The sequence below is a fragment of the Petaurus breviceps genome, unplaced genomic scaffold, assembly GCF_028583685.1.
Source record: "Petaurus breviceps papuanus isolate PSGF00001 unplaced genomic scaffold, PetGlider_PUasm1.0 186, whole genome shotgun sequence".
Taxonomy (NCBI): Eukaryota; Metazoa; Chordata; class Mammalia; order Diprotodontia; family Petauridae; genus Petaurus; species Petaurus breviceps.
In genome coordinates this window covers 37175921-37198812 of record NW_027185798.1, presented here as the reverse complement: position 1 = coordinate 37198812, position 22892 = coordinate 37175921, and the positions used below count along the sequence as shown (strand labels likewise).

General features: G+C 39.1%; 1 protein-coding gene across 1 annotated transcript in view; it reads right to left on the bottom strand.

Annotated features, from left to right (window-relative positions):
- The window catches only part of SPAG17 (sperm associated antigen 17), a 266279-nt gene that overhangs the window by 69901 nt on the left and 173486 nt on the right, over positions 1–22892 (bottom strand). The window contains exons 24-28 of the mRNA XM_069089276.1: positions 22520–22707; positions 18011–18128; positions 15946–16124; positions 12567–12726; positions 1723–1934 (exon numbers count right to left, since the gene is read on the bottom strand). Coding sequence (XP_068945377.1) covers positions 1723–1934; positions 12567–12726; positions 15946–16124; positions 18011–18128; positions 22520–22707 — 857 coding nt within the window. The remainder of the gene's footprint in view (positions 1–1722; positions 1935–12566; positions 12727–15945; positions 16125–18010; positions 18129–22519; positions 22708–22892) is intronic.

Genomic DNA, 22892 nt, shown 5'->3' with positions numbered 1-22892 from the left:
CAGTAGCTCCCATGGATTCAATTACAGTCTCTATAATAAGATTCTTAGATGTATTTGTTCAGCCTTAAACTCTCCTGACCTTCAGTCTCACATCCACCAAATGCTTAGTCTTGGATTTGGTGCTGGGAAGACTTGAGTTTGAATCTGATCTCAGACGCTTATTAGCTGGGCAAGTCACTTAATCTATGTCTGTCTCAATTTCTTCACCTGTAAAATGGGGATAACAATAGAATCTACCACCCAGGGCTGTTGTGAGGATCAAATGTGATATTTGTAAAGTGCTGTGCAAATGCTATATAAATTCTAGATATTGATTCATCATCATCATCATCATCATCATCATCATCATCATCATCGTCCATCCCAAATTGGATATCCTTAAACTCAACATGCCTAAAATAGAACTCATTATCTTTCCCTTAAAACCTTCCCCACATCCTAACTTCCTTATTAGTGTTATTGGTACCACCATCCTCCCAATCACCCAGGCTTGCACCCTGGGCCATCCACTAATATCCAATCAAAGGCTAATCCGGTCATCTCTCTCTCTCTTTGCAAGATCTCCATATACGTCCCATTCTCTCCAATGATTTAGCCACTGCCCTGGTTCAGGCCTTTGTCGTCTCATACCTGGGCTATTGAAATTACTTATTGGTTGGTCTGCCCTACCAAGTCTCTCCATGATCCAGTCCTTCCTTCACTCATCTGCCGAAGCTAGGTCTGACCCCATTCAGTCAATTCAAGTAGTTTCCTATCACCTCTAAGAGGAAGTAGATAATCCTCTTTTTGGCTTCTGAAGACCTTCATAATCTGCTCCATTCCTCCCTTCTTATGCTTTTCTCTCTTACAAGTACTCTATAGTCTAGGGACACTAGCCTTTTTGTTATTCTTTTCACACAATGCTCCTCAATAACTTCTAAATCTATGTGTCTTCACCTACTAGTCTCCATTCCTGGAATGCTCTCTGTCTCCACCTCCTGGCCTCCTTGACTTCCTTCAAGATTCAGCTCAAATACTGTTTTTTTTCTCATCTCTCCCTGGACCTTTTGTCTAAGATTACCTCCAATTTCCCTCGTACACATCTTGTGTATATATGTATAGACGTATGTATACATATATGTATATATACACATATAGTTGCATACCCCATATACATCTTGTATGTACGTACATACATACATATCTTGTTTTTATGTATATACACATATCCCACATACATCTCATATTTTATATATGTGTGTATATGTATATATACACACACCACGTATACATCTTATATGTATGTATATGTACATATACCTCTATGCATCTTGCATGTATGTCTATATACCATATACATCTCATATGTATGTGTATACATACCCCCATATACTTTCTATGTATGTATATACATACACCATATATACATTCCTTGAATGCATCTTGTATGTATATGTGTAGTCCATATATATCATCTTGTTTGCATGTTATCTCTTCCACTAGAATGTGTATTCTTGAGGGTAGACATGGTTTTTGCTTCCCTCTGTATCCCTGGTGCTTATCAATTGATAATTAATCAGTTCTCATGGAATTGACTCTGTAATGGCTCTTTTGAGGCTTGCCCCATTCTCTTTGCCTTGCCATGTTGGAGGCAGTGGAGACCTAGCACTGAACACTGACAAAGGCCTAACAAGCTTAGAGACTTCATAGAAGAATTTGAAGAAATCAAACGATGCACAGTACCGTTCCATCAACAGGATCTGTAGCCTGAAATGACAAATATGGTTCCAGGTCTGGTAGTCTTTCTAATCCTTTGGTGCCAATTCGAATGCCTGTAGGTGTGGTAGTAAACCAGGTGCCCACCTGGATTTCCCCAGTCCCTGAGAGTTGAAAAGATGTTTGGTCATGGGAGTCACCCTTTTGTAATAAAAGAGATGTATTTTTGTGACCCTTTCCTGTAGAAAGATGAACAAATATAATAATATGAATGTGGCATCTATCTCTTGATAAATTATAACTTAATAATAACAATAGCATTTATATAACACATTAACAGTTACAAAATACTTTACAAAAATGATCTCATTTTATCTTTACAACAGTCCTGGGAATAGGTGCTATTATTAATTCAACAGCTGACCTGATTGCTTCCCTCAATGATATTTCTCAGTGGGTAAATGAAATAAATGGTACATAGTAAATACTTAGCAAATTATTGTCAATTGATTAGCTATAGAAACATAGATTTTTAAGGTTGGAAGGTACTTTAGCAGCTATCTAGTCCAACTAATATAAAAAAGAACTCCCTACCTAATTACATACCCAACAAATAGTTGTCTTGTATCTACTTGAAGACGTCCATAGAGAGTATCCACCATCCCTCAAGGCCTTGTACAACATTAATCATTAAGATGTTTTTCTTGATATCAAGTATAAATTGACCTCTGTGCATTTCCATTCCTCATTCATTCTTGGCCAAGCAAAACAAAGCTGATATTTCTTCCACATGACAAGCCTTTGAATACTTTAGGACAGCTTTCATGTGCCCCATAATTTTTCTCTTCTCTGAGTTAAAGTCAGTTGTTTCAACTCATCCTTATATGGCATTGATTCAAGGCCCTTCCCCATCCTTTTTGCCCTCCTCTGAACACCCTAGCAGGTAATAATGATCCTTTAAAACAATGGTGCTCAGAAATGAATACAATGCACAGGCTGAGGTCTGTTGAGGGTAGAGTGCAATGGGACTATTACCTGTTTAAGAAGCTTTGGTTTCTTAAATTAGCCCAAGGTCCAATTATCTTTTTTGACTGCCCCATCACACTGACTTGTGATGAATTTTTAGATAACTAAAATCCTCAGATTTTTTTTTCAGAAAAGCTGCTGTCTAACCACACCTCTCCCAATCTTCTATTTGTGAAATTGATTTTTTATACAGAAGAGCACAACTTTACAGTCATCCCTGTTAAATTTCATCTTCTTAGATTCATTCTAGTGCATCTAGTGTGTAATCATGGCTTCACTTCCTAGATGTGAATCATCCCTTTAAGAATCCGTATTGAGAATTTTCCCAAGAATTTTAAATCAAGTTCCCAGTCTATACTTTGCAGACTGACTTTTTCTCTTTTCTTAAAATCATCACATTTGTCCTTCTCAATCTTATGATACCTCTCACCTCTATTTTGTTTTTCTTTCATAAATCACTGGTAATGACTCAGCAATCACATCTTTTTCTCCAGGACTGAAGGATGTAGTTAATCTGGGCCAGGTGACTTGAATTTATTAAGAGTAGCAAGGTACTCTCTTACTGTCTCCTTATTTGTGTAAAAATTTCTTGCCAGCCATTTTTGTTTTGTCATTTCCAGTGTAAAGGTCATTCTTCTTTGTTGAGAAAACAATAAATAAGAATTAAATGGTTCTACCTTCTCTTTGCTATCAGCTATCCTTGACCTACTCACCTATGATGATCTCTTCCTTGTTCCCACTTTTTCCTAATTTAGCTTTTCAAAAAATCCATTTTGTTGCCTCCAACTTTTCTCACTGCTCTTCCAAGTTCATTCTGAATTAGTATTCCTGGTGTTAATTTTGTAGGATCAGTGCTTTGCTTTCATTCATCTATTAACTGACCTGGTCCATCTTCTACCTATGTCTTTCAAATATCTAATTTGGTTGGTGGGTTCTCTGTGCATATACCTTGGTCTCTTCAAACAAGACCTATTTCCCCTCCTCATTGGCACTGTTTCATTCAAAATTTCTTTCTTGGGACTCTTTTGTCCCTCCTAGGATGACTTCCCCTGAAGTTTCTTAGTCCATAGAACACTAACTGGCCTTCCTCTTAATCCGATGAAATCTGTCCTCTCACCCTGTTGGGTGCAGGTCAGATGACTCAAATTTACACTTCTTGGTCCTAAACTCGAGAATGGAGTAGTCACTTCACCCATGGTTCCTGCAACTAATTCCTCCCTGATAATTAGTCTAAGATTCTGAACAAAACCTCACTTTGTTGTATCCTTTGCCTTTAGAAAGATAAAATCATTACTAAGGTAAGCAAGAAGTTATTAACTGCTCTGCTTTTGGCACAAAAGGCTCAGATGTCTCCATCACAACTACATCATGTCTCTGTGCCAGGACCATGATTTTTTTCAAACTCTGAATTTTCTCTTTTTGTCCAGGTAGGCTGTAGTTACATGGTGGCCCCACCCCTTCTTTTATCCTGTTCTGTTTCTGGTGACTGAGATATACCCATCCAGAGCCATAGTCATAGCTTTCATTCTAGCAGGTCCAAGTGATACTTAGGAGGTAAAATTAGATAACTATAGAAAATTAAGGAATCATAGGTAAAATATACAAACGAAGACAATGAAGACTAGAGGGGTAGAGTCACTTCCCCAAGTAAGAAAGTTTCCTGGCAGAACCAGGACTATCACCCACATCTACAGCTCTCAGTCCAGTGTTCCTTCCAGTAGTGATCCAAGGGAGGATATCATAACAACCAAAGCCATCCAGCACTTCTTAGGATTGCCACTAAGTTGCATTTTCTTGATTTTGAAAATGCCTCTAATAAATTTGATTAAACATCATAAAAGCTGGTCATAAAGCTGGGAGAGTCAGCTTTTAGAATAATCAATCAACAAGCATTTATTATGTGCCTTTTATGTGCCAGACATGATGCTAGGTATCAGGAATACAAAGACAAGAACGAAACAGTGCCTACCCTCAAGGAGTTTATATTCTATTGGAGCTTAAGTGACAGTTCCTCTGAAGAATTTTGGAACTGATTGCATGGCATGGGAGATGCTGGTGAAGGACTGCCCAGCATGGTATACATTCGTCAAAGAAGGCATTGTGCTCTATGAGATGCACAAATTTAGAGAATCCACCCCAAATGTTCACGTGGACTATTTGTGCCCAACCTGAGCTTGTATTGATCTAATCACCACAGTTGGACACATTGTAACTTGACTCTAACAGTGATGTAATTTTGGTCCTTTTTAAGAACAAAGGACAATGAACAACCAAGAGACAGTAAACTTGACTCTGCTAAATTATCTAGACCTACACCAACCATTTATGCTTGAAACAGAGCCTCTGATATGATAGTAGGAGATATCCTAACTTGAGTCATCATAATTCCCAATATGCTCCAGTCACACACACACATACACACACATATACATACACATACACACATACACACACATATATAACACCCTTTTTAATGGAAAAGGCTTACTTTTTGCATTTATCACCTTTTATGTTGTATTATGTTTATTTCTACACATCTTATCATTCTTTTTTTTTTTTTTAAGCAATTGGGGTTAAGTAACTTGCTCAAGGTCACACGGCCAGTTATTTCTGGGTGTGGTGCTGAGTATCTGAGCCCAGATTTGATCCAGGTCATCCCGGCACTGGAACCGGTGCTCTTACTCGCTGAGCCACCTGGCCGCCCCTAAGCAATTGGGGTTAAGTAACTTGCTCAAGGTTACATGGCCAGGTGTTTCTGGGTAGGTGCTAAGTGTCTGAGCCTGGGACTCGATCTCCAGGTCTTCTCAACACTGGAGCCGGTGCTCTTACTCGCTGTGCTACCTGGCCGCCCCACATCTTATCATTCTTGTTACATTGCAAGCCCTGTTAGGTCAAAGGCAGTGTCTCATTCATCTTTGTATCTCTTTTGGTGCCTAGCACACTTCTTTTCACACAAACCTTTTTCCAAATTAACATTTTTATGGATTTAAAATTTTTTTACATTGCCTTCATTTCTGATTCTATCTCTACCCAATCTCCTTCCCAGAGCAATACCTTACACCTAAGAATTAAAAAAAAAGAAGGGGGAAAAAGCTGTTCAGCAAAACCAGCCAATGCATTAACCAAGTCTGGTAGTATATGCCTTGTTCCATACTCAAAGTCCCCTACTTCTGTAAAGGAGTCATTTTGTCAAATAAAAATGTATTCAGAAGTTCATTTTCTCTTTGGGATAAGTTTTTTCATAGTTACATGGTTCAGTTCAGTTGTCGTTACTGTTTTTCCCCATTTGCATCTGTGTAGTCACTGTACATACAGTTTTCCTGCTTATGCTTATTTTGTATTGGTTCCAATAAATCTTCCAATGCTTCTCTAAATTCTTTATATTCATAATTTCTTATACCATAGTTTATTTAAACATTTCTCAATCAGTGGGGAGGTACTTCATTTTTTCTCATATATACTTCTGAAAAAAGCTCTCCATGGGTGAGGCTACATCAATCAAGCCCCCAAATTTTTATTGTTCTGTGGATTACAGAATTGAGAGCTAGAAGAGACCTCAGCAGCAATCCAGTCTAACACATATGTGAAAGGAATCAGTATTATAACATGCCCAGCAAGCAATTGTCTAGCATCTTCGTAAGGACCTCCAAGGAAGCACAGCCCACCACTTCTCTAGACATTCATTCCATTTTGGGATTGTGATCCTTGTTAGGAAGTTTTTCCTGACCTAAAACCTATGTTTATCTCCTCACTATGATCTCTACTGCCTTTTAATAGCATTGAAGCTCTCTGCTGACTCCCTCAAAGTATTCCTACATGAATAGAAATTGAGGTAGACATTTACCAAACATGTTTGGCAATTCTAGGAAAGTCAAAAACTCTAAGAGAATGCCTTGATGACTAAGTGGGTCGATTGTCAATTCTTACTCCACATTATCTCTCCAAGATGTACCTGCTTATTTATTTTACTAGCCACAATTCCCACTCTTTCCCCCTTCAATCCATCTGAGTACAAAAAAATATTTGTTATATGAATGCATTATCACATATTATAATGTGTTAATAGTGATAATATGATTTTTCTTCTTTAAAACTTGTAGACGTTTCTTATATTAGATCTCATTTTCCTTATCCTACTCTAAAAAATAGCAATCTGCTATAACATCTTTAGTACCTGCTCTGTTGAGTTAAATTCTTTTAAAATTCTTCTGGGGGAAAATAGGGCTCAGTTCTTTTAAGAAGCAAGGGATAGTTTGTAACACTCACATAACAGGGAAAGACTCAGTAGAAACATGAAATTCCCCTCCATTCTGAGATAGGAGAGAGCTGAACTGAGCTCATTCTGGGATCTGGAGCTCTGTCCAGCTGGCTTTAGGCTGAGGACTGGCAGGTAATGAAGAGCTGTTTCTCCAAGGTAGACAGAAAGATACTACAGAGTCAAAGGAGAAAGACTGGGGAGACAAGTGGCACTTTTACCTTGCTCAACAGTCAGGGAGGAGCCAAGGGCTTTAAGGCAGACTAGTGGATTTGAAAGGGCACCAGGCTTGGCATCAGATGACCATGTTTGAGTCCCTGGGGTTTCATTTACTAGCTCTGTGACCCTGTTTCTCTTTATTTGTTCATTATTTGCAAAATGAAGAATTGAAGAAGATTTCCAAGGCTCTTTTGGGTTCTGGTATTCTAAGATTCCAGGGCAGCAGAGTAGGAAGCTAGGTGGCACAGCAAATAGAGAGAGTACTTAACTAGGAGTCAAGAAGACCCGAGTTCCAACTTGACCTCAGCCACTACCTGGCTGTTTGACACTGGGTAAGTGTCTTAATCTCTGTTTGCCTCAATTTCCTCATCTGTCAAATGGGGGTAATAATAACACCTACCTCCCAGGGTTATTGTGAGGATCGAATGAGATAAGATTTGTAAAGTGCTTAGCACAGTGCCTAGTACACAGAAAGTGCTTAATAAATGCTTGTTTCATCTCTCCCTCCCTATGGGGGCTACCCTGAAGATGAGAGAGAAAGCTGAGAAGATATGTGTAAAAGGAAATGTTTAGAAAGCTGAAGCCTGAAACAGTTAAACAGCAGTAGCCAAGCAATAATACATACTTAATTTGTACTTAGTGTATTTTTCATGTAACTATTGTTCTAATCAATATGTTACATTACCTATATCTTACAAGTTTATATGCTATTTCCCTAATTAAAATATTTTGGCACAACACAGCACAGGCTATAGGATTATAGATTTTATAATTAGAAGGGACTAATGGCAATCTAGTCCAACAGTTTCATTTTATAGATAAGGAAACTCCAGACCAGAGAGATTAAGTTTCCCAAAGTCAAGAAGATAGGAGTATTGGTTCTTATAAGGACTCATATTTACACATATTTATACAGAACCTTAAAGAACTTATATAATATATAAAACACTCCACATGAACACAAGAGAAGTACAAAGGGCTATTCTGGGAAAAGAGAGGTCATTTCCTACTGAGGCTTCCAGGAGGAACTGGGGATTTGAGCTCAGTCATGAAGTACACATAGGTTTATTTTTATTAAAATTTTGTAGACAGTTGTCACACCCTACAGAAGATGATTAATGGATATGCAAAGTCAATTTAAGTTAAGTAAGACTAAGAACCTAGTAATGGACTCTGGGTCAGTTGAGTGAGGAGTGAGCAGATGATGGGCTCTTGGTTTTATACTCAAAAAAGTGAGGGCTGCTTTAATCAAGGTAATGAGTCTAATGGGCTTCATGTGTTTGTGAAACAGAGTAGCAGAGAGTGGAATGATTTGGAAATAATGTGAACGGGGTGTTTACATTTAGAATTTCCCCTCCTTTTGGATTTTAGGTATGGGCCTAGAAGCCCCTAGAGGAAGAAGGACTAGGCAGCTGCAACAGATCCAACTCAATGCTCACATTTCCCCCACAGAATTGGAGGTCTATGGGACACCAGATGTCCTTGAACCCACAGAAGATAAACAGAATCAAGAAGGAGAGGAATAAATATTAATAATCTGTAGTAGTGCCCTGTTCCTCTCCCTCTCTTCAAAGAGCTACTGGAAAACAGCCAATTGCTTCTTTAATTCAAGCTTGTGTTGGCTCTGGCATAGATAAAACATATTTCCACAGGAAAAGAAAAATATTTTTTCCCCATAAAATATATGTGCAAGTCTAATTATGTGAGTTGAGAACTATATAAGTAAATGTGGCATATAAAGTATGTAAAATAAAGTATATTTCTTTAAAAAAACAACTGAAATTCAAATTACTCATTCTTAACTTCTGTCAACATAAGTATATTAAAACATCTGTGCATACTAAATATACCATAAAAAGCCTTTGCCTCAGTCACCTAAAGTCTATTATTTAAAAAATGATGTTCATTTAGATTAAAATTCCCCACTTTCATGTTTGTTCTTTCTTTTGCAAAATCACAGAATTTGAGAGTTAAGAGAAAACTCAGTGAACATCTAATCTAACTCATACAACAAACAAATTCCCACAATAACAAGTGAGTGTCCAGTCTCTGCTTGAAGACCTTTAAGGACAGGTAACCCACAACTTCTCCAGGCAATCCACTTTTACTTTCAGACAGCTCTAAGGGTTACAACGTTTCTGCTGATATCAAGCTTTAATTTTTTGTAACTTCTACCCTCTGCTTCTGCTTCTAATTCTTGGGGTCAAAAAGAACAAACTGGATCCTTCTTCCCTGTCATAGACCTTCAAATACTTTGGGACAATTGTCATATTCCTCCCAAGAATCTACTCTTCTTTAGGTTAAACATTTCTACTTACTTCAGCTGATACTCATATGATATGGTCTCAAAGCACCTCATCATGCTATTTGCCCCCAAGTGGACAATCTACAGCTTGTCAATGTCCTTCTTAAACTATAGTGCCCAGAAATAAAACAATATTCTAGATTGGTGGTGGGGAACTTGCAGCCTTGAAGTCACATGTGGCCCTCTAGGTTCTCAAGTGCAGCCCTTTGACTAAATCCAAAATTCACAGAACAAATCTTTTTGGGATTCAGAGTTTGTATTCAGTCAAGGGGTTGTACTTGAGGCCCTAGAGGACCACATGTGGTCTCAAGGTCACAGGTTCCCCACCCATGTTCCAGATGAAGTCTGATGAGGGCAGGGTACAGTTAGACTATCTCCACCCTATATAGTTAGTCAAAGGACATGAACAAAATTTTCAAAAGAAGAATTGCAAACTACTAGCAACTATATGAAACAACACTCCAAATCACTAATAGTAAGAGATATGCAAATAAAAAAACACCGAGGTCTCATTGTACACGGAAAAAATTGGAAAGAATAATAAGAGATGGGACCAAGGCAATGATGGTGCAGTTGTGTAAAGACAAGCATAGTAATGTATGCAATGTTGGTGAAATTATGAATTCATGTAGTCATTGTGGAAAGCAATCCTGCTATACTATAAGAAATGGCAAACATGATGAATATAGAGAAACATAAAAAGATTTATATGAACTGATACAAAGTTTTGTAATCAGAAGCAGTAATACAATATACATGATGCCTACAACAATGTAAGTGGAAACTTAATGTTATGAAATTTTGGAGAACAAAACTTGCCCTCCCCCGCAAGAAGAGATATGAGAAGATATCTTCGCCTGGTGCTTTGAAGAGTTGAGAGTCTACAGGTGTGGGACCCTGCATATAACATTAGTCTTTTTCAATGTATTGATTTGCTTTGCTTAATTTTTTCCCTCTTCTGCTTTTTAATTTTTTTTTGTTATAAGCTATGGCTATCTGAGAAGGGTTAGGGCAGGGGTGGGGAACCTGCTATCTGGAGGCCTCATGTGGCCTTCTAGGTCCTTGGGTGTGGCCTTTTGACTGAATCCAAGTTTTATAGGACAAATCCTTTTATTAAGGGGATTTGTTCTGTAAAGTCAAGATTCAGTCAAAGGGTCACAATTGAGAACCTAGAAGGGCACATGTGTCCTCAAGACTTCAGGTTCCCCACTTCTGGGTTAGGGGAAAGGTAAGTGATATCAATAAAATCTGTTTAAAAAGAAAATCAATGCTGCTTTCTTTTTAAGTACCTTTATTGCCTCCTGTGATCCTAGAAATATGTGGGTCTGACATCCATCTAGCTTGGAATGAAAAGGCATCTTTACCTAAGCTGCTGCTTTGTGTTAGTCTGGGAGGGAATGTCACATCTGTTTCCCATCTGTTCTTTGGTGTTTGGGAGCAGGAATAAACACCCTATTTCAGGGGTGTCAATCAATGGATCAATCGAAAACATGTATTAAACACCTACTGCATGCCAAGCATTGTGCTAGGTACTTGGAATATAAAAATATAAACACTTATGGGAGCTCACATCCTACTGTGTATTACTAAGTACCAAGTTGTATAATTTTCACTGTTTTCCCCTCATTTTCTTTTCTTTTTTCTCTCCTTTCCTTATCTTTCCCATCTCTTTTATCATTCCCTCCTTTATTCATTTTCTCTTCTTTCCTTTTCCTTTCCTCTTCATTTCCCTTTATTTCTCCTCTGTCTAAGCCTTAGGGCCTTTCAAAGACACTTATAGGGCATTATCCGTACTGATAGCCCGTGGGGTTAAAGATATTGTACACCCCTCGTGAAGGTCTGACATATTCCCCAAAGAAAGTAATCACAGCATAACATATAACACAAGAACTGAGCCCCCACCTCCTTCTCAAAAGCTTAACTTCTCCTCCCAGAGATGGCTTCTGTCCCAAGGAGAATGTTTTACACCATATCTAGCCTGTAGTAGAAAGTGGGTAGAGCTGAACAGGGCACAGTATGGACAGTTACCCGGTTCCTCTTATGTCTGGCATTATGTGGCTCCTTTTTCTTACCTGAAACATAATGAATCCTCAGAACATCAGTTCACTTAAAAATCAATTGAGTCTTTACCATCTGCTAAATCCTGTAGGGGATATGAAGATCCCATAAGACATAATTTGTTCTATAGGAACTTGTAAACTGGTTGGGGGAAATAAAGCATCTATCTACACAATTCACTGCATTTTGATATAAAGGTACTTCTTCCCTCTTCAAATGTTCCTAGAGTATTTTGTTTGGATCCCTCTTTTGTCTGCATTACACTCTACCTTGAATTATTCTTTTGTTGTGTGTGTGTACATGTTATATCCCTCCAATAGAAGATAAAAAAAAGAATGTATCTTTTTTTAATCTTTGTTTACCAATTGCCAACATAGTCCAAAGCACATGGTCAGTATATGGTAGAGTTTTACAAAATACAATCTGAAATATAACTATAGAAGTGTCATAGGAGGTCATGTCCTTCCTAAACCATAAAGTGTCATCAGACACACCCACATTCAAATGTAAGTACTAAAAGGTCATCCAAAGCCAGAGAGAAATGGTTTTTAAGATGAGCAAATTTGGAATGATCTGTGACATGACTCATTTCTATGTGGAAAATCCACTTCTATTAATGTGGAAAATTAAGAATAAACTGTCTTGAAAACAGTTAACCAGGAGGTAGCACAATATAGTAGAAAGAGTACTAGTTCTAGAATTAAATGGTTTGGGTTCAAATTCTGCCTCTGACACTATCTGTGTGACCTTAAGTAAGTCAATTAACTTCCCTAGACTTCAGTTCTGTCATCTAGGGTGGGACTAGATGAATGCTGAGGTCCACCTCTAACCATATGATCCCATGGCTTGAGTGAAAGCAGAAAAAAAATAGCAGATTTTTGAAAGGTCAGGTAAAAAATATACACACAAATTCTTCCAGCCTGCAATGACGCATATAGAAGGGGTTGGTTCTTAGATCATCTAAAATCATTCCTTGAAGCCACTCTGGTCAAAAGCAACCAATGTTACCTTTCTTTATGCTGATGGCATCAGATGGGGCATTTTCTGATTTCGGGAGACAAAATGAGTATCTCATGTCTGTTGAACCTGGGGTTGTAGGAGTGTCTGAGTGGGCAAAGACAGGACCAGAATCTGGACTATAGCTCACTGCACCATCTGCAAAGAGTATCTAAAGACAACATTGATATTTCAGGTTAATCTTCACAAAATAAGAGAGATATGGTTCAATAATAAAGAACAGATTGTCACACTAAGACTGATTTGAGAGTCAATATGGAAAAGAGAAATCTAGAGATCAGAAGAAAAAAACCTAATTCCTGGACATATGCCTCTTAGGCCAGATGTAGTTTCTGTGAGATTTCTAGCAACTTTTTTGGAAGCCTACTTAATTAGTATATACAATCTAATAGACCAGTGGGGTTCTAATCACTTGACAGAGTCAGTAGGCAACCGAATGGCCTTGTTTGAATTAATAATTGTAATAAAGTTTGTTGAATGTACTGATAGCCCACACATATTTAATCCATACATAAGAATTTCTAATCACATCACTACTGTAACAGCTTGGATACTCCTTCTGTAATTGTTCAGACACATTTTCCTACTTTTATGATAGGGACTAGACCTGTAATCTCAGGAATATACAGAATTCCCAGGTAAGGAAACTGCCTCTACCAATGGAAATGAATAGCTTTTCTGCCACTGTTGCTTTAGAGAGTTGCCTAAAGCAACAAGGGTTTAACTGACTTGCTCAGGGTCACATAGCCAATCTATGGCAGAGCTATTTTCCTGACTTTAAGGCCAGCTCTTTACCCACTGTACCATGCTGTTTCTCGTGATGTATGATATAATATTTCAATCTATTTAATGAATCACCATGGCCACAGGAGGTGAATCTTTTACAGAAGATTAATGGAAGGATATAAACAAGATCAAGGATATAGAGCTGGAAAGAGACCTTGAATAGCTTAACTTCCTCATTTTACAAATGAGGAAACAGACCCAGACAAATAGAGTGACTCTCCCTAGATCACATATTCCAAACAGAGGAAACAGCAAAAGAAAAATTCCAGAAATGACAAAGGTTGGGGCATTTTTTATGTACTTTTTTTTTTGCTTTTTGGAGGGGGGGAGGCAGGGCAATTGAGGTTAAGTGACTTGCCCAAGGTCACATGGTTAGTAAGTGTTAAGTGTCTTGAACTAAGGTCCTCCTGACTCCAGGACCTGTGCCCTATTCACTGCACCACTTAGCTGCTCCAAGGTTGGGGCATTTTTAAGGAAGAATGATTAGTCTTGTTTAACTAAAGAGTCTTGTAAAAGAAGGGAAGGAAGTATTAGAATATAAAATGAGAAAAATAGATTATTGCTGAATCATGGAGGACCTTGAATGCTGGGTGGAAGGACTTCAGTTATTTATTTGGGGAAAGCATTCAAATCTGAAATCACCTTTGAATGCTACTATTTGGAAAGGACATTGATTAGTTGGAAAGTACACACACACACACACACACACACACACACACACACACACACACCAAGATAAGCAGCTCTATGCATAGAGGCCATCTAATCCAATCCTTTCTTTTTATAGAAGAGGAACTGAGGCCCAGAGAGGATATACACCTTGTTCAGATCACATTGATAGTAAGAGAACTGGGTTTCTGACTTGGGTCCCTCTGACCCTAAATCAAGGCTTTTTTCTACTATACCATTCAGCTAGTATACTGATCCACTTCAGGTCTATGGCATATTAGGATCAATTAAAGTAAGTACAACTACTTCTCTAGTGTGTAGAAGAGAAGATTCAGGGAGGATGTAAGTGCTGCCCTATGTAATGGTCTGTCACGTAGAAGGATTAAGCAGTTTCTACTTGGCCTCAAAGGCCAGAACCAGGAGCAGTGAGTAGAAACTTCTAAGAGGTAAATTCACCATGATAGAAGGGAACACTTCCTAACAATTAAGTCAGTAGGTCATGTCAACAAGCAGTTATTAAATGTCTACTGTGCCAGGCACTGTTATAGGTGCTATTTCAAAATGAGATAAAACTTTAGAATAGTGTATTTCAAAAGGCAATAGATTTACTATTACTAGAGGTCTAGCCTACATGATGAACTATCTTTAGGCAGGATGGATTAAATTGAATTAAATTGCTTCTAAGGTTGCTTCCAATTCTTTTTTTTTCTTTTTGGAGGGCAATTGGGGTTAAGTAACTTGCCCAAGGTCACACGGCTAGGTTTTTTTTTGTATGTGTTAAGTGTCTGAGGCTGGATCCAAACTCAGGTCCTCCTGACTCCAGGGCCAGCACTCTACTCACTGCATCACCTAGCCACCCCAGTTGCTTCCAATTCTAAGACTTTCTGAGTCTTTGAATTTTTAAAAAGTATAAAGGAGAGTTGAGTATATCTGAGCAGATGTGAAATTACCAGTGGAAAGAGCAAGACTGAAGATAGAAGAATTAGGGGTGATGGATAGAGGGCAGAAATCAAAGGAGAAAGATCTCAGAGAATGAAGGGGAGGGAGAAAGGGACAAATTAGTAAGATCTGAGTATCAGGGAAAGTCATTGTCTGCACTTTTAACATGTCAAATGCCTTTATTAATTCTTTCAATATTATGTTTACTTCTATGAGGTTCAGCTACTGCACTGGTGGTAAATTATTTAACTTGAAAAAGCTGTGAGCCAAAAAAGAAAAGAAAAGAAAAGAAAAAGCTACAAGCCAAGACTAAAGTAGATGGAGAGTTGGCATGATTGTGGGTTGTTTTTTTTTTTGGCAGATGATTGTAAACTCAATTCAGTCTCTGAAACTGAGATGCAATAAAGTATGGATCAATTCTCTGCCACGTGTGCTAATTTTAGCCTAACAATTAACTTTTTTAGTTAGAGAGTGACATGTCCAGTATATGAGATACTAGACTTAGACCTTTTCCACTTACATACTGAGAGAGAACAACTTGGTGAAATGGGTAATGTTGGATGTGAAGTCATATGACGGTTTAAAATATCCATTCTTCTACTTACTACCTATGTGAATCTGGAGCAAGTATCCTGTCTGGGTCTTATTTTCTTCATCTGCAAAATGAGAGAGTTGGGCTTTCCCTGAGATCTCTTCTACATCTAAATCTCTGATCTTATGCAAACAAGCCAGTCCCACTATCTCTCTTCTCTATAGATCAATTTTATCTACCCAGTGATACTGTAGCAATTTGATATTTGATTCTCTTTTCAAATATTCTGACTGTCATCCTTCTCTCCCTCTCCCTGATCCATCTCTTGTGGCAATTCAACTTATAGCAAGAATAATTGATCAATTACCATGGGCTTCAAACTCCTACAAAGGAGACAAGTTCTGGTGTCTCAAATGCATCCAAATCTTCAACAAGTTTCTTTACCTGTGTAGACCCATCCAACATGTACTTGACAACAGTCCCTTGACTGTTAATAACTCTGGACATTTCCTGTTCTATTGGTGGTGTTACGGTTTTATGTGTCTGAGAGTACTTCACCCTTTGAGGATAACTCTGCCGAACCATGATGTCCCAGGTATGTTCATCATCCCCAATGTGTGGACCTAAAGAGGAAGATTATTTGTCAACTGAATGCTCTAGAGGGGAATTGTGGAGCTGGGATTTCCTTTTCTTGCTTTAATGAAAATCATTTCAATTTCTCGCTCTGTTGAACAAGGTCGTTTCCATGTTGTGTCCAGGGGTCCATAGTTACAATACTTTGTTGATATGATTATAACAAATTTTATGAAGGAAACTGGAATAGACTCAGATACAGAGCCAGAAGGCATCTTAGAGGTCATTTAGTCCAACTCCTTCATTTTGCAGATGAGGGAACTGAGGCCCAGTGAAGTTAAGTGACTTACCCAAGGGCAGTGCCTCATACTAGAAAAAGAATCCTCCATTTTTGCCTCTTCTCAAAACTCTCATTTTCTCTGTGCCCAGCTCCCAGAGAGATGTAAAGGAGGAAAGCACCGGACCAAGTAATTCAAATAAAGGCATCTAATTTGAGGATGCTGAAAATTCTATTGATATTGTATACAGAATCTGACATCTCATGATGAGATTTATACAGGGAGATTTCACCTCAACAGACTAGGTGGGGCAACCAAGATGCCAAGTGGATTTATTGAATTTAGACTTTACTTAATAGGGAGGATTCTTGTTATTTGGGGAATGGGGGCTATTTAGAAAGGAAAAAAAGTACTGGATTGGCAGTCAGAACTTCAAGGATCTGATTCTGGACCTGTAATCAACTGGCTAGATGATTCCAGGGCAGTCATGTGGCACAGTGGGCAGAGCACTGCACCTGAAGTCACGAAAGCCTGAGTTCAAATTTGACCTTAAATACTTACTAGCTGTGTGAGCTTGAGCAAGCCGCTTAAATGCTCTTTGCCTCAGTTTCCTCAAATGTAAAATGAGGATAACAATAGCACCCAAAGCAGTTGGCACAGTGCCCAGGACACACAGTAGGTGCAATATAAATGCTATTGTTGTTGTTATTATTATCAACTCTTGACCAATCTGTAAAATGGAGCAGTGGGACTATTTTGATCTCCTTCTCACTCTAACATTCTTTGACTCTGATGATAACCAGAGAGGCAGCTACTTTCATCAGAACAGTGCGATAAATGGGCATTTGGCTAAATGATGTGACAATAAGACTTTGTGACTTTACAGTGAGGTTAGTTGCAAGGTATTCATGGTGTTACTGACAAATAACAATCCGTGGATATGCTCGTATATAGGAATAATGATAATAATGCTCTCTCCCCTCTTGTCTCCCTCCTTCCCATCCTCTCTCCTTCCTTCCTTCCATCTTTCTTTTCCCTGTCCCCTTCCTCCTCTGATCTACTCTTTCATTCTGCTTATACCAAGCACCACCTGTGCCCAGTACTGTGTTGTTGAGAGCAACTGTTATAAGGACTTTTTTATTTAATAGAATTTAGTGTAACAACATCAGCAAAGCACTGTTTCTATGAAGCATCTGTCAGGATGTGGACATAACCTTGTTTATTTTACCTTTTTTGGGAAGGGGACAATCAGGGCCCATGATTTTGCCAATGAAGTGAACTTCCATTGTGGAAACCCCCTTCATTGAGGCAGATCTTGCACGTATATAATTTATAGTCTTAGAGAACAGCCTTGACATTGAGAAGTTAAGTGATGTTCCTGGGGTTACACAGATAGTATGGGTCAAAAATAGGACCTGATGATCTTGGGTAAGTCACCACAACTGCCTTCCAAAAAAGCAAAAAAAAGTAGGACCTGAACCCAAATCTTCCTGACTCTAAGAAAGCCCTCTGTCCATTATGCCAAATTACCTCTTAGTAACCTTGAAAATGTTTTTTTTTTTGGTATTGGATGTCTCTGATCAGGGAAATATATTGTTCTTAGTTATGATTTGACTGTATCCATAGTTCTTAAAATGCATCTGACCCAAAGTACTAACCTGGAGAAAGGTAGCCAAGGAAGGTCACTGTCAGCCCATTAGGACATGAAATATTTAGTCTTTGGAAGGTGGGAATAAAGGGGGGCTCTGGTGGAGGGGCTTCTGCCTCTACTTCTTCCTATGGAATAGAATACAGTTAGTTTTAAAGAATCTGCTTACTGCTCTAAACCAATGAGCATAGATTAAATTCAACGAAATACAAAGGGCATTTGCTGAGTAGCTACTCCATACTCAGAATTGCTAGGAGCGATGATGGATACATGAAACATAAGATCAGAATCTTACTGTCAAATGATGTCTGGTTTGGGAGGCCAGACCTATACAAATAAAACACTTAATAACGACAAAATAGTATGCATTGTGCCCAAAATGCATTGATTCAAAAGTGCACATAAGATGTGCCACAGAATTCAGGGCTTGCAAATGCATCATAAAACGTTAGAGCTGGGAAGAACCTTCAGAAGTTACTGGTTCAGTCCCTTCATTTTACATATAAAGAAACACAGCTGATCTCTTTCCATTCCACCATGAGAGAGCTGAAACTGTGTGGGGAAAGTTTCATGAAGAATCTGGGACTTGGTCTGGACCAGAAGGTGGCATCAATTTGGATTTGATTAGGAGACAATAGGACAAGTTGCTTCATGAGGCAGTGGAGTGATACAGTGGTTTTGGATTCAGAGCATCTGGGTTCAAATCTTACCTCTAAGGTGTGAGGTATGACTCATTAGGACTCCTACTCTATTCCAATCAGTATTAATCAGCCTGACATTTTACATAAATCACATAGGGATAATTAGATAAAACAGGCTTTTATAGTAGGACTTTTTAACAGGCCTCAGATTTTAATGTAATGTTCACTACTTGTTTACCAGTTATGGAGCTCACTTGTGCAGCCACAAGGATGCTGACAAAGATACCTCCAACCTGTTTTACTCAACCTGTCCAAACCCAATGTGGGCAGGATGCCTCGATTCTTTGGAAAGTCTTCCAACTTAGTTTTGTACCTCCAGAGATCACCCTCTCTTGCCCAACATGAGCAGGTGACCCTCAGCCTTCTCTTTGAGTAGAGAAAGCTATTACATGGTGTGATAGTAATGGCAATTAAAGATTCCCCTGTATTGGCTTGGTTTTCAAATTGATTGTGTTAAAACCCAGAGCTTGTTAATCCCACCTGTGGGATGGACTTTTTGATGTGAAAAGAAAGTCCTGAACTGGGAGGAGCTGGTGACGTAGATTTGGAGAGACAAGAGAGAGGCGGAAGATCTTTTTGGAAGCAGCACCTTGTAGAGAGAGAGAGAGACTAAGAGAATTGCTGGTGGCCGCTCTGAATTGCCCTGGACTTTTGAGACCTGCCCCCTGAGCTGCCAAGGACTGAGGAGACATGGCTGTTTTGCTGGTACTTTGTCTGTCTGTTTTGATGTTATTTTGCCAGATTTGTCCACTGGTGAAAGACAGTCCTTTTGTTGAAGAAGTCCTGGAACCTGGCTGTTCACTAAGAAGCCCTGAGACTGTCCTGCAGACAGAGAATGAATACTGTCCACTGGTGAAGGACAGTGCTGTTGTTGCAGGGGTCTGGAGACTGTCCTGCAGACAGAGTGAATACTGTCCACTGGTGAAGGACAGTGCTGTTGTTGCAGGGGTCTGGAGACTGTCCTGCAGACAGAGTGAATACTGTTGCAGGGGTCTGGGAGCCTTTCTGTTGGTTCAGAAGCCCTGAAGAAGGATTTTCTTGTTGTATGTTTACAGAAATCCTGGGAGAGGGCTTTGCTAATGTGTTCAGGGGTTCTAGGACTGTTCTACAGACAGAGGATAAATTCATGAAGGGATTGGCAATGTATTTTATGGCCTTGCTAAGCCTTGTCTCCCCAGGAACTAAGATTGCTGAGAACTTGTCTCCTGTCAAGATGAAGAAAAGACCTCCATTTGGGTATTAAGTGCTGTGTTTAAACTTGATGTAACTCTGGGGTAGATTCAATTGTGATCCAGGGGTGGGGAACTTTTGACCTTATGTTTGGAAACTAATCTCCATTTGAGAAGAGGGGCTTTGTGGTGGACTTAATTAAGGTATAGCCTAGGGGTGGAGAAGTATTTAGAACAGAGACTTTGTAATTGATTGAATGATTGGAAGGTCCTGGGGTGGGGTAGTACTTGGAGATTATTTAATCACTCTTAGTAAATGCTGTATTTGGAATGATGTCATGTTTTGATCTTCTCTGTTCTTGGTTGGTCACTGAATAAAATGGAGAGCACCTATGCTGGTATTCTGAACCTTGGGAAGTTGCCTTTCCTTGGCATTATATTACACATGGCTATCTCAGAAAGGCAAACCTCAGAGATTCAGGTTATGGAAAAGTTGTGCTTAGATTCTCCATACTTGTGAGAAGTGAGTTCCTTATTCTTCTTGTTCCCTTATACAGAACTCATATGGAAAACCACCAGGTAGCTTTGTCTGAATTTAAGTGATTGGTTCTCAGTGGGTTGAGAGTCCTTGAGTGAGACTTTCCCCCCCTTAAGGTAAGTTTTCTATGGCCTTTCTATGCTCCCATTTTAGCCTGAATTGCTTTCTGAGAAAATACTAGTAGATGACTGGAAAGTACAAGCAAAATTTTTGTTTGTTTGGTAGAAAGTAGAGTGAATTTACACCAGAAGTCTGAGGAGAAGTGGCACTAACTTATTAACCACAGAATGTCATAGATAAAGATCCCTTAGTATAAGTGTTTCATTTTACAGATGAGAACACTGAGGCACAGAGATACATAGTAGTTTTTCTAACATGGCATACTTGGCAGCAGCAGTGCCTAGGTCAGAACCTGTAGGATGACAGATTAAGGGTTCGAAGGGAGCTTAGAGGTTAGCTACTGAAGTCGTACTCTGGTTGGCTTCCTTGATTTAAGAGTCTCCCCTTTGGAATCCATCTGACTCAGCTCTCAAATTGATCTTCTGAAAGCACAGGTCTGACCATTTCATTCCTCCTATTCAATAAACTCCAATGACTCCTGATGAAGATAAAACCATCTATTTAGCCTTTTAAAGCCTTCATAATCAGTCAGTGAGAATTTATTAAATGCCTAGGGATTATGTCTAACCCAAGCATGTGAAGACTTCCCCCAGCAGAATGGGCAGAAGAGAACAATTTGTCCCAATAGCCACAAAGACCGCTGATACAGGCACTGTGGAATGCTTAGATAATCTTAGTCAGACATCTAAAATGCCAAGGGCATCCACTGCATCCCAGGCCATCATCAGTCATCTTGACTTTTGTCCTGCCACTGGGCTTTGATGACTCTGAGAGAGAGAGTGAGGCTGATGGCTTTGTACAACTTCAATTCATGCACAAGTCATCACTTGTGATGGCACTGGTCCTAGTTGAAAACAAAGGATGAACAGCAACAATAACAAAGCCAACCTTTTCATTTCACAGATTAGGAAATCAAGGCCAGGAGAGGTTAGGTGACTTGTCCTAGGTCATACAGTTAGCATGTAGCTGACCTAAGATCTGAAATTTAAATCCAAGTTCTGTGACTTCAAGTGCAGTTGCACCCCTCCCCGCCCCATGTGCACGTTCTCTGATGCTTCAAGAATATGTGATTTTGTCAGGGTAGAGTCCTCAGAAATTGGTATGTTCTGTTTTTACGTCATGTTTATTTCCGAACAGATCCCTTCCCTTCCCCTGCCCCTTTAACTGTTCCTGATATGGCCCAGGTTCTTTCTACTCTACTTTTCTGCCCAGCCTGCTGTTATAGCTAATGTAGCAATATTGAAAAGATGATTTTCCCTCATTTTTAGATTTAGAGAGGGCATTCAAGGAAAGGTGGGAGCAGGACCCAGTGGGAGCAAATCAGGACTCTGGATAAAAAAAGAGTAGAATTAGTTTTCTTATCATAAAAAAAACAACAAAACACCTATGTTAATTTTGTTATCTATTTCCTGGTCATATATTTGTTTGCTAAAAATCATAAAATAATAGATGATTGAAAACATTATTTCACTTAAATCTTCACAACAATCCTCTAGATTTTTCAGATGATGAAACGGAAAACATAAGTGACCTTCCCATGGAAGCTGAGAGCTCAGTGAAAGTCAGCCTGGGAACCAATCTTTGCTTTGCCCCCTTAAAAAGGATGATGCAGCAATCCTGAAGGCATGTGTTAACTGCAGAGAACACTCTATTGACCCCATTCCTAGAGGCCACTAGGTGGTGCCATAGTGCACAGAGTACTGAACATGGAGCCAGGAAGACCTGAGCTCAGTTCTAGCTATCAATACTTATCAGCTGTGTGACCCTGAGCAAGTCACTTAACCACTATCTGCATCAGTTTCCTCCACTATAAAATGAGGATATAACAGAACCTACCTCAATGGGTATTGTGAAGATGAAATGACATAATATTTGTAAACCTCTTAGCACTTTGCTTGGTTTCCTCTTTTCCCACTCACATTCTTTTGAAGCTTTACTTTTGTGATAGAAAAACAACCAAATTTTAAAGCCTCTGACCAGGAGTCTTTTACCTTTTTCTCTTCTTCCTTTGGAGCAGGAGGTGGTGGCTCCTCTTCTTTGGGAGGCTCTTTGTGTTTTTCTTTACCTTTAGGGGTTTTCCCTTTTCCTTTCTGAGGTGGGGTAGGTGGAGCAGGAATCACAGTTTGAGTGTGTGCTGAAGGGATATTCAGCATTTCTTCTAATTCAACATCCTTTTCATCTGTGGAAGGAAAAGAAAACGGGGAAACACCTCAAATAAATTCTTTGTATACCATGAAATGGAAGTTGTTAATTAGAATAGAGAGCAAAAGAAGTACAAGTATTTATATTCAGTATCCACACTGATGAGATCATAGCTCCATATCCAGCCTTGCCAAATGGTTAATCCATTTCCTAAGCTTGAAG